Source organism: Cynocephalus volans, chromosome 11 (genome assembly GCF_027409185.1).
Source record: "Cynocephalus volans isolate mCynVol1 chromosome 11, mCynVol1.pri, whole genome shotgun sequence".
In the NCBI taxonomy this organism is placed as follows: Eukaryota; Metazoa; Chordata; class Mammalia; order Dermoptera; family Cynocephalidae; genus Cynocephalus; species Cynocephalus volans.
This window is the reverse complement of record NC_084470.1, coordinates 128,360,713-128,374,298: the sequence shown is the minus strand read 5'-3', so window position 1 is coordinate 128,374,298 and position 13,586 is coordinate 128,360,713. Positions and strand designations below refer to the sequence as shown.

At 31.9% G+C, this 13,586-nt stretch overlaps 1 protein-coding gene across 5 annotated transcripts in view; it reads right to left on the bottom strand.

Moving 5' to 3' along the window:
• The window catches only part of DENND1B (DENN domain containing 1B), a 256,636-nt gene that overhangs the window by 126,937 nt on the left and 116,113 nt on the right, over positions 1 to 13,586 (bottom strand). For all 5 annotated transcript variants that reach the window (XR_010024876.1, XM_063114157.1, XM_063114160.1 and 2 more), the window contains one exon: positions 1,902 to 1,971. Coding sequence is in view for 4 of the 5 variants with exons in the window: in XM_063114157.1 (XP_062970227.1) it covers positions 1,902 to 1,971 (70 nt within the window). In the remaining variant the exon portion in view is untranslated. The remainder of the gene's footprint in view (positions 1 to 1,901; positions 1,972 to 13,586) is intronic.

The following is a 13,586-nucleotide window of genomic DNA, read 5'->3' as shown; positions in this document are numbered from 1 at the left end:
AAAATCAACTACATTGTATATTGATAAATTAAAATAAGAAATAAATAATGATAAAAATTTTTAAAAAATAAATGCAAGCCCAGTTGACCTTTTGTTTTAGCCTAGGCTAGAAATTAGGAGTTTGAACTAATCAAATGCTAATGTAGTAAGCTCTCCATAAAGAAAAACATCACAGGTTTTGAATGCATATCAAGTTTTTTTTCTTTTCTATTCCCCGAGAAGAGAAAATCTTCTTAAAATCTTCAGCAGGGTGAGAGCAGGTTCTCATTAGAGAAATGCAATAAATTTATAATGAAGACACAGAAAAAAAATCAATCAATCAATAAATAAATAACACATTTTATTTTCATTAAATTGCATCAAATAGCACAGCTAATATCTTAATAAATTAGCCCTTGTTAAAAACATCAAAGAATAATTAAGGGGAAAAATTTACAAATTATTATCCCAGAGAAGTTTTTTAATTCAAAAAAAAAAAGTCAGTTTTTGTTTTTATTTTTAAGAAAAAAAAAACCCTTAAAGACTTAAATGTAAAAGCTAAAACTATAAAATTCTTATTAGAAAACATATACAAAAGCTACATGATGCTGAATTTGGCAAAGATTTCTTGAATATGACACCAAAAGCATAGGCAACAAACACAAAAGAGCAAAATTGGACTTCATTAAAATTAAAAACTTTCATGCACCTATGGACATTATCAAAAGATTAAAAAGACAGGTGACCTATGGATTGGGAGAAAGAACTTACAAATCACATTTCCAATAAGGGATTAACATGTGAATATACAAAGAACTTCTACAACTCAACACACCAAAAATCACAATTTAAAAAAGGGCAAAGGATTTAAAGCAGAAATTTCTCCAAAGAAAATATACAAATGGCTAATAAGAACATTAAAACAATGCTTAATATTGCTAATCATTAGGGAAATGCAGATCAAAACCACAATGATATACCACTTCACACCCATTAAGACAGCTATTATCAAAAACAGAAGAAAAAAAATAGAAAATAACAAGTGTTGGAAAGGAAGTGGGGAAATTGGAAACCTTGTACATTACTGGTGGGAATGTAAAATGGTCCAGCCACTGTGGAAAGTATGGTGGTTCCTCAAAGAATGAAACATAGAACTATCATATTATCCAGCAATTCTACTTCTAGGCATACAACCTAAAGAACTGAACAAAAGGACTAGAACAGTCTTCATTGTGGTGTTACTCACAATAGTTAAAAGATGGAAGCAACACAAGTGTCCATGGACAGATGAATAATTAAACAAACCGTGACGTATACATATAATAGAAATAAAAAGAAAGAAATTCTAACACATGCTACAACATGGATGAAGCTTGAAGACATATAAGTGAAATAAGCCAGTTAAACAAGGGCAAAAATTGTGTGATTCCACTTATATGAGATACATAGATGTCAAATTCACGTAGTTAGTACAATAGTGATTGCCAGGGACAGGGGAGAAGGAAATGGGTAGTTACTGTTGAATGGGTACAGATTCTCAACTGGGCAAGATGAAAAGCTCTAGAGATATATGGTACCGATGGCTGCAGAACAATATTAATGTATTTAACGCCACAAAACTATACAGTCATCCCTCCATATCCACAGCTTCCATACCCACACCATCTGCATCTGCAGATTCAACGAACTAGGGATCAAGAACACAGTATTCACAAGACGTGAAAACTACAGGTGACTGAGGGCTGACTTTTCACACCCGCAGGTTCCACAGGACTGACTGCAGGGCTTGAGCATCCACGGATTTTGGTATCCACGGGGGTCCTGAAACTAAGGGATGACTGTACACTTAGAAATGGTTAACATGGTAAATTTTATGTTTATATTTTACCAAAATAAAAAAACTGGGGAAAAACATAGCTTACCAGTTCCTTAGCCAAGTAATCTGCCAGCGTATTTAGAAGCTTGTAATATACTTCAAACCATGGCAGGTAACTGTAAAAAAAAAATAATAATAAAATGTATATATGTATACATACACATATACATACATATGTATAAACGTATACATACACATATATATACATATGTATAATTTAGAATCAAGAAACAGGCACACAAAATAAACATTAAATTTCTATCATTTCCAACAGGTTGATCTTGGAAGGCTGAAGAAACCATACTCATACTGATGTTCTATTTACTTCTCCAGTGAAATTTTACGTATTATCTATTATTAGTTCTCATAAAATGAATCAGAATACAAAGTTCTATTATAAAAGTTGTTCACTGCACACTTCTATTTTATATCAGCAGTATCTAAAATTATTTAATTCTATTTCATAGTAATCAGTAAAAGCACTCATAGGACAAAAATTAACCACTGTAAGAAGAGATCATTTAAAAACTAATTTAAAAAAGCTTTTAAAACAAAAGATATAATTACTTCTTCTTAAATATTACTGATTTGATTATATAACGCAATAGAATATGTGTTTAATTAATCACAAGTGATGTGTAAGGTTCATGGAAAGATTCATATTATCTTTTAATTCTACTTTCCCACGAGCTGTTTTGTTGGTTTGTTTTTGGTGGCTGGCCAGTATGGGGATCTGAACCCTCGACCTTAGTATTACAAGGCTGTGCTCTAACTGAACTAAGCAGGAGCCTTCTATGGACTTTTTGAAATACTCTCATATGCAAGAATTTTCTCTTATTATTTAAAACTTTTTAAAAGATAATTGCTTAAACAAACTTAACAATACACTGCAGGATTTATTTTATTTATTTATTGTAGCTCTAGATATATTTATTGAATAAAAGAACAAACAGAAAGAAAAGAAAGTGAGGTCAGATGGAAGACAGGGCATGGCAGAATACAAAAGGACGCGCCTTCCCCCCAAAAAAGAAGTGATGGTTAAGTAGTACGGTAAATTTCAAAATAAGTATCAATAGAAATATCAGAAAGCCTACTCTAAAAATTATAAACACTGTAGTTTATTATAAACAATATAGTTTAGTAGCTTACTATCGAATATAAATTAACAGTCCGACCACCAGATGTTTGAGGACATACACACAAAAATACAGGTTTGCACTGAACAAATATAAAAGGAATTACAAGTAAACACAGACAAAAGAAACAACGGAAGGTAACTTCAAAACTAATCTTTACTATCTTTAGGAGCTGAATAAAGAGCAGGATGCTATTTTAAAAACTAAATTAAGAAAAAAGAAATTATTAGAGAACAAGAAAGAGCTCTTAGAAATTCTAAAAGCTGAAAAAAATTAAAAATAATAGAAAGTTTAGAAGATAACTCAAGAAAATCTCCCAGAAGCTAAGTAGATAAACAGATGAATGAGAGAGAAAATATGAAATATCAGTACATCAATATCAACTATCATGTAGTTGACTAAAAGTAGTTCCAAAAAGAAAGAAAAGATGAAAGAAATTAAAGTTTCTTTTTTTAAAATTGCTGGAAAATTTCCCAGAACTTCAAACATGAGTCTCCAGACTGAAAGGGCAACTGAATGAAAAGCACAATGAACGAGCCAAACCAGAATATCACAGTGAAATTCTAAAAAAACAGGGGATAGAAAAATGCCTAAGAGCTTCTAAAGAGATAAAACAGGTAACTTAGAAAGGGAACAAATTCGAAATGTCATCGAGCCTCTCAAGAGCAATACCGGAAGTTAGAAGACAATGCCTTCAAAATACAGAGGTTAAATTCTTTGCACCCAGAATTCTGTCTGGAGAAACTATCAATGACGTGTGAAGATATAGCACTTTCAGTCATGCAAGGACTCTAAGACTCACCCCCCTAAACCATCCTAGAGGATGGCTTCAACAAAATGAGCGAGACCACGAAGAAGCAATGCTGGGATGTAGGAGACCAGAAATCTAAGACCATGAAGAGTGAGGTTGAGGTAAGAGTTGTGCAAAGGCCTAGAGAGCAACCAGTTCAGACTGAAACAAGAATGAAGGCTTTAAAAGGAAGGTGCTGGAACAGAGTATTTACAACAAGCTTGTTGACAACTTTACATGAGAGCCTGGAAAAATCTGGATAGGTATGTGACAAACCTGGAACAGCTTTGGGGGAATCTGCAAATCAGAAATTAATATTGGTAATCTAAATTTTCATATTCAAATTATTCAACTCGTGAAGTCCTAGTGCTTAGATGGTTATTCTACTTTATCTTTCACTATAACTCAAAGAAATAATTTTCATGAAGAATGTCCTTCTACCATACACATGATAGTTCCTTACATTGTAAATTCTTTTGTAGTCATTTCATACATTTCAATTTTTAATGACGTAAAGAAATTGCTATTTCAAGAACATTTCAATGTGTCACATAGTTCAGACCTATATATTCACATAAGATGAGATCTAATCTATTCAAGAAACATGCTGGTCTGTATCTATTCTACTCTCAAAGAGCTTTAAAGTAAAATTTACTGATTTTAGGTAACCGCAAGTCTACCTGTTAATCATTATGTTGTCATTTTCACCTTATTTAAATAATGTGAAACTTTATTTAAACCTAACTCTTCTTTCCTGGCCCACTATAAAAATAAAAAATATAATATATACCTCATAATTACAAGATGAGATAATCATTTTCTTCCTAGATCAAATACCTTAACATTCCTTTAAGTGTTTTGGTTTTCTCATCTTTACATATTATTTTTCATTGTTTATCTTTCCCTTTCTATTTCCTTTCAAATTGTGAAGACAAATCAGAACCCATTTTTCATTAAGAAGCTAATTTATACAGATAAATAACTTATCTGCAAGATTATTGTTTAATAATTACTATACCCATATTTAGGTTACTTTAAAAACTTAACACTTCTTATTTGTACTAATCATTTTATTATCAATGTAACTGCTATTTTTTAAATACCCACAAAAACTAACTTTTACTGAATTTTATCCTGGTTCCTGGCTATGATTTTATTCATAAATTGGACGAACACTATTTAAAAACAAGCTTACCCTTATGGGATGTTTCACACAGTCATCTCTAAGTCCCCAACATGCTTTATCATTTCTATTTGGGGAGTATAACTCAATAGTCAGTTATATGCCCACCTGGGAGGTAGAGAATAGAATTTAAGAATCACAAGATCTATGTGTTAAAATAATTGGAAGAATAGGGAATAAAACTTCTTAAGTACTAATATACGTATGATAGTATGCTAGGTACTTTCTATGTTACCTCATTCTTATAATAATGCTTTAACGTATATTTGACTAAACTAAGGTAAGGCAATTTATTCAAGGTCACAAACCTACCAACTGGAAAGCTTGGGATTAGAACTCTAATCAACCTGACTGAATAACACATGCTCAGGGGTCCATGACACACAGCCCATCACCCAATGTAAGCATGTATTTCTAAAATATCCAGCCTTGGAATAAATATGAATAAATAATGACGAGACATTTTCCGGTAATTAAACTGTGACAAAATTCATTCTGGTTTAATCTTAAATCGGCATTCTTATAATTTCTATTCACTGAAGCAAATTCTCTCTTCCAAAATTTGTTCATTTGTTTAACATGCAGAGCAACATCTCATACCTTTTAAATTATAATTTGTTCAGATGGGCAAATTTCTCAGCAAATAAAGATCTAATTAATTTGATTATTTTATCTAACATTTTGGTAATTCTTTCCAATACGGGGTTTTGGTAATGCTGCATGGCTGTGGATAAAAATTTGGGAAAAGATATGGATTGCAACAAAATGCCCCCTAAAGTAATATAAATCTATTTGTCAACACTCTAATTATATTTTGACCTAATGAGAAGACTCATTATTGCATTATTTAGCCAACATTTTTCTCTATATAATTTGTTTGTAACATAGTGGGACAGACTCTTTCAAATTTCTATTACGGCACTGCCTGATACACCAGTATGCACCATCACCATAAAGAACCAAGTGTAGTTATTTACACGTGCTCTTTGTGAACATGTACTGGCTCTAAGTGATAACTAACTCCTTCTAAAGAGTACGTAGCATTCATGCTTTTTAACAAAACCATCACTTATATCAAAGTTTAACTACTTTGTAAATCCAGCCATGCTCTTAGAAATGTCAAGGAAGCAAGGATATTTTCTGCTGCAAATAAGCATCAGCATCTAGAGCAGAGGGTTTAAACTAGCTGTCTGCAGGCTGCACCTAGCCCAGTGGCATATTTTGTTTGGTCAACACAGGCTGTTGTCTAATTGAATAAGTTGCCAACTTCAAAATCTGAGATAATTCACTTAAAAGTCTGGAGTTCTTATTCCTCTTAAAAATCTGAAGAAATGGCAATGCTGGCCACACATTTTCACTGTGCAACAAACGTCTAGAGCTGAGTAGTAGCTTGTCTTTAGATGTGGCATGTGCTATTCAGGCCACTGTACTTACCCCAACTTCCTATTGTTAGGCAACTAACCTGTTTCTCTAATTTGAGTCCCCTACCTGGTCCCTTTTGGTAACTGAATTCATAACCCCTGATATGAAGCAATTGCTGAACAGACAACCCTACTGCTCATTTTCTTATCTGATAAGAATATGGTCCAAGGTAAACTAAATAGTGCGATAATTCCAATATATAACTAAATTCCACTGCATACTTTAAAAGTCAAAATGTATGGTAAAAGTAACATCCCTTTTTTAAAAAAAACTATGACCAAAACTTTTGATCTGAATATATATACACATACACACATACATAAAATAAATATTGTAAATCATACAAGCTTAACTTGCTAGGGTAAAACATGTTTTTCTTGTGTTTTCACTGTTGTGGTTTCTTAGGTAATTTTCAAACAATATATGTTCAAAGCAATTAATTTTTAACTAACACATAAGGTCTTAAAGTGATTAATTATAAGTTAAAATATTTTTCACTAAATTTTATAGTCCCAAAGACAGGCGAAACCTGTTTTCTTACAACCAACCCCAAAAATCCTAGGAAGTTAAAAAAAATTTATTCAACATATTAAAACGGCTGAATAGGATATTTTATTTGAATTTTTAAAAACTAAAAATGTAATTTCTTTAACAAAGAATAACTGTGACTCTCATAGTCTTACAAACATATGTAAATGTAAAAAGAATACATTAGAACCAATTACTTTAAAACTGAAGATTGGAGATTAGTTAAAATTTCACTGTAAGATTATTTCCTTAATTTTCTGTAAAAACATAAGGCAGAAGATAAATGTAAAAACATAAGGCAAAAGATAAATGTATCTATAAAGTCATGAGTTCATTTTGTGGCAGTAAGAAGACTTCCCCCACACTTGTACTACCACTACAAAGCTGATAAAACTTTTACATTCAGAAGCCAAAGGTTAAATAAAGGAAAGGAAATGTTTTTTGTCAAATAGTCAGGTAACCACTAACAGTCTAAGGGATCGGCAGGAACCTAACTTATAGTAATCAAATAAAACTAAGGAAACTGCCTTTCCGTAGAAAAACGTCTAATGTCTAGAGGCTGTTTTTCTGTCTGGAAAATTGACACAAAATGTGTAAAATTGAAACATTCTGCTTCTAAGGGATTTGCCCAAAGGAAGAGTGTGAAAGCTTCAAGTTTGGTATGAGTTAGAGGGGGTTAGGGGGACTACAAAGGTCCTAAACATAAATCTGCCTTCCTTATTAGAGCATTTCATTTTGAACCCTCAGCGACAATTTTATAGTTGCAAAATTATGTTAATCAAATTAGGGGCGAAAAGTTGTTTCTTGCATTTTTGTTAGCATATAAAAGCAATTCTAAATACAAATAATGGCAAGATTTAAATTAGTAATATCTCAGTATATTTTTGAAATCTTGTTAAAACTGGGATAGACGGGTCCTAGAAATAACTAAAGCATATAATGGTCACTCATAATCAAATATCAACTTTTATATTAAATAGGCCTAAATTGTAATATTTCTTCTAAAAAAGTGAACAAAATGGATAGAAATCAATTGAAATACACTAATTCTGAAATCTTATAATAGCATAAATCCAGGAGAAAAAGAACACATGGTTTTTATAGCATTGGGTATAAATTTTCTCACTTAGAACTCTCTAGAGCAGTTTTTTAAACAATGTATATAAGTCACTTAACAGAGCACTTGGCTATAGTAAACACTAAATGATGTTGCTGTTAATTTATTACCATCATTGGTATTATCCTTAACATCTTTAACTTAAAAGAGTCTCTGCTATTCAGGAAATCCAACCAACAAAGTTATTTTTTGCTTGTCCTAATGAAAATGTTCTATAAATTTGTACTACTTTACTTTGTATTAAAATATCTTAAAATTCCTTAAATGTATATCATTTTCATTACGATTACTCTTTTTAAAGGACCTCAAATATTTTAAACTGTTCAATATCAACACTCAAGAGACTCCTATAAATATTTTTCTTTTAAAATTTTTAGATCATTAAAACACAAACTCAAACATTAGAGGGTAACTCAGAAATATTTTTTTGTGAAGATATATTGGATATCTATAGAAAAAAATTAGTGTTTAGGACATTGTAAAGACAATAGGAGAAACACCAATTAATTTCTATCCAAGAATCTTAATTCATTTGCTACTAACAATGAACCCTGAAAAATCAAACCAGTATTATCTCACAATAGAATCCCTAGAAATAGAGTATGCTTCAATATAAATGCACTAAGTTTAGAAAAAGGACAGCTTCAAAGACAAGGTAATAAAATGTTTAATATTCAAGTCATTATATTTCAGGTAGAGAAATAAATAATGCATTAAAAATAACCTATAATCAGAGGAGAAATAATCTTTGTACAAAATCTCAACTTATAAGGAAAGAAAAAAGGGAAATAACCAATTATCAGATTAAGCATGTGCAAAAATTCTGGTCACTTATAGGGATAATATGAAAGCCACTGTAGCTTTTTCATTTATGAACTGCTTTAAATAAATCCATTCATTTTATGAATTGTGATTAAAAACTACAGTTACTCATTTAGTTTGACATACTATAGAAAATTTTGTAAAATTATCTTAACAAATCTTTTAGAAATAAGACTGTAACTAGACACCAAAATGTAAGCATTAATTAGGTGTCACAAATATAAGTGGCTTTTATTTTCTTTTCTAAACTTCTCTGGATTTTCCAAATTTTCTATAGAAAAGTATATTACTTTTGTTGTTAGAAAATATGGTTAGAGACATATTTCTGTGATTTGCTTATGTAAATATTTGTCATATTTCTCCATAAACTTTAGCCCTACTAAGTACATGGATTTTAAGACCAGAACACTCCTATAACACTGACTGCAAACATGGCTCTACTGCTTTGGCTGCCGCCAGTAAAGACTGTACTCAGAATAACATCGCAGTCGGCCTTCTCTCACATACCTCTGGAAGCAGTACAGCCTGTGAGAAAAAAATTAGCCTAGAAATGGAGAGAACCGATTGTACGAATCAATTGCATGAATAGCTCATCAAATAATCCTGCCTTACTCTCCCCACTCCCCCCCCCCAAAATTACTAACTATTCTAAGTCTTGGTTTTATATTGAAATAAAACAAACCTTTTTCTACTATTATCTTAAGGTTACAGTGAAATTAAATGACTGTTGTTAGAGGGGGAAAGAAAGATAGGAAATGAATATTAGATGTAGTAGCATTTCTCCAACTACCTCATAAAGCATTTCTACCATGTTGAACATTTTGTATTGAAATTACAGGAAAACGTTAATATCTGGCTCCAAGACTTGACAGTCACCCCCGCCAACCAGCAATATTTTTTTCTTTCCCAAAGGTCATTCTTTCATACTGTGATCCCAAATTTCAAGGGCAGAACAGTCCACCCTTCCTATTCTCAATTCTGCTACACCACCATGATCAACAGACTACCTCTGGAGGACCTGTACTAAACACTGATGAGATACTTGCCCACCCTGCAAACACACTGTATATTCTACCTGACAAAAGATGATTGATCTGGCTAAATTCCCATTAACTTCTCACATGATAGCTATAGTGCCACATTTATAGTTCGTCATCTATATAATGGTAACATCTCAGAGAAAAACTGATTGAAATGATTTTTGCTTATTGCAAAAAGCAGGTAAATGCTGAAGTGTATAAAGTAAAAAAAAAAAAAAAGAATGAGGATATATCCTGCTAGACATTTTTATAAGTATATACAATTGTACATTAATATATACATGTTTGTTATGTACTAGCTACTTATAAAATATATACACATTTACATACATATATAACTTGTTCCTTTTAACTATAAAGACATAGTATAAACATTACTTTTAAATTTTTCATCATTTCACAACCTATCAAAACATTTCTCCCAGTCAGAATGTATATGTGTACACCTGTTCCTAACAGCTAAGTAACATTTCATTGTCTTAGTCATTCACTCATTTATTTATTCAACAAATATCTATTAAATCTATTAAGAATTCACTATGTGCCAGGTACTACTATAGATACTGGAAATATATCAGTAAACAAAACAGACAAAATCCCTACTCTCATGTAGGTAACATTCTGGCTGGGGGGCAAAGTCATGCTCAGAGGCAGTATTGGGGAATGTATGATAATACACCTAACCAATTCCCGCTGAGTGACATTCATATTGTCACCAATTTTTTACATTTATTTTGTATTATTTTTTTAAATAGATAAATGGTATGTATTTATCATGTACAACATAATGTTTTGAAGTATATATACATGGTGGAATGACTAAATCTAGCTAATTAACATATTTTGGCTACTATAAGCCATATTATAATAAATAACTTTGTTCACTCTTAGGAATATTCCTGGGATTTAAATTCCTAGAACTGGAATTACTGAGTCAAGCAATGTAAGATTTAAAAAACCCGATAGATATTATTAAATTTCCCTTCAAATTGTTATGCCATTTTATATTCCTACAAACAGCACATGAAGTGTGATTCCCATCACACTTATTAAAAAAAATTTTTCACTTCTACCAATCTTAATGTGCTCAGTTCTTTCACCTTCAGTAAAGCCGAGCATCATTCACAGGTGTATACGCTATTTACAATTCCTCTGTAAGTTATTCAGACACTTGTTTTTCTATTGGGTTCTTTTTCTTATTAACTTGTGGGTGCTTATTATGTATTGTGGCTATAACCATCTGTGACAGTTGTTGTTAATATACTTCTACCAGTTCATTATTTATACTTTAAATTTCCTTATTATATTTGTCACCAAATGAAAAGTTTTCATCACTATGTGGTCGAATATGATGATCGTTCAGGTTTCAGGATTCTGTGTTAGGTATATAAAGGCTCTCACCACCACGGTAATTTTTTTTTAAGTTAACAGTATTTTCTTCTAGTACATTTAGTGTTTCATCCTTTCTTTCAACAACTATAAATCTAAACTGGTGAAAGATCAACACACCAAGTAGACAAACTGGGACCAAAAACACCACTATTCCTCTCACTGTAGCACAGAGATTTGTCAAAATAATTTTCCAAGAGATGCATTGATTATAGCTTAGAAATAGATGTTTACCTATCCATAACAATTTTCTGAACTCCGTTTTATTTGGATTTTCTCTTCACTAGGAAAACTGAATAGCTCCTTATTTTACTGGTTATCCTGTAAATTAACTGTTCTCAAAGAATACCTTAGCAGAGTCTTTTTCAGGTTCAGGACAAAGATTGAGATATGCCATTAAAATCTTAAAAGAGCAATTTTTTTTCCTAATTTACTAGGAAAAAATAAGCTGGAGGATAGAATTTTCTCAACTTAAGATTTTCCTCTATGATTTTTTCATAAAGCTTTGACACCTCCCATTTCTTTTTTTCCCCTCCCATTTCTTATCTACCAGAAAGCCCTGTCAAATGACAAAAATAAATGAAGTATAAAAGAATAATTTTTTTAAATAAAATATAAAATAATCAACAAGGCTTATTGTGAATGGTTCTCTTTATTGGCATACATGATTTTACTTTCAGTTTTTACATTTATATAAGACAACCATATTTAAAACTAGTCCTAATTCAGGGCTGGCCGGTTAGCTCAGTTGGTGAGAGCACAGTCTTGTGACATCAGGGTCAAGGGTTTGGTTCCCTGTGCCAGCCAGCCACTAAAAAAAAACAAACCACTCTTCATTCAAAGAATACTACAACATTCAGGTGTTCTTCCACACATACAAGTTTGAAAACCAGATATAAAAATAACTTGATTGCTGTAACTGTTTTAGAATGTTTCCTCGAATTAATGACAACTGGATTGCAGACATGGACACGACACTAATCTTTCAGTCATTTAACAAATAGCTACAGTTTATATTTTGTATAAATATTTTGAAGTAATGTTGGCTTTCCTCAATTTAAGCAGAAACTTCTAAGAATGTTTATTCTACAAGCACATTTACATTCTGGACATTCAGTAATTATTTGTTAATTATTAACAGGTTCAATGTATTCCAAATATTTTTAAGAGTTAAAAACAAAGAAAAAAGATCAGACTCTGTAACTATAAATAATATCAGGAACACAGTTTGGAGGCAATGAGGTAAGCTATAAAATACAGATGCAAATGTTATAGAATATGATGTCTATAACTTACTCTCAAATGGATCAGTAAAAACAACAATAATGATAGAGGGAGAGAGACAGAGAATTTGCATTGTATGTGTGTAAGGGGGGTGAGAAAGAAAGGTGTATTTTAACAACTGATGAATCTAGTTTATGCAAGAGTTCATTGAAACTTTTCTGTAAATTTAATTTTTTTAATAAAAAGTTTCAAAAATTCATAAAGAAAATTAAGAAAGCATATACAGCTTTGTTCTATTAGGGCAATCTCATCTTGAGCAGAGTGCATGAAGCTATTCCCCCCTTTAAATGGTAGCTTTTGAACTTTCAGTATGAAACACAATGATAAAAGGAGCTGTCCCCAACCATTCCCTCTGTCAACCCCACCCCCACTGCCCAACTAACCTGCTCCAAGTTGGAACAATCAACCTAGACTTTGAAGCATAACACTCTTACGGATAAAGCATAAACTTTAAATTGAATTATTATCCAGATGAAAAAGTTGTGCCTAAAGAGAGAATGGTGGCACATTCACATTCTATTACTTTTTTTTTTTAATTTAATTTAATTTTGTCAATATACAATGTGGTTGATTATTGTAGCCCATTACCGAAACCTCCCTCTGCCCTCCTTCTTCCCCTCCCTCCCAACAATGTCCTTTCTGGTCGCTTGTCATATCAATTTCAAGGAATTGTAATTGTTGTGTCTTCTTCCCTCCCCCCCCCCAGTTTATTTGTGTATTTATTTATTTATTTTTAGCTCCCACAAATAAGTGAGAAAATGTGATATTTCTCTTTCTGTGCCTGACTCGTTTCACTTAATATAATTCTCTCAAGGTCCATCCATGTTGTTGCAAATGGCAGTATTTCATTCGTTTTTATAGCTGAGTAGTATTCCATCGCGTAGATGTACCCCATTTTCCGTATCCACTCATCCAGTGATGGACATTTGGGCTGGTTCCAACTCTTGGCTATTGTAAAGAGTGCTGCGATGAACATTGGGGAACAGGTATACCTTCGACTTGATGATTTCCATTCCTCTG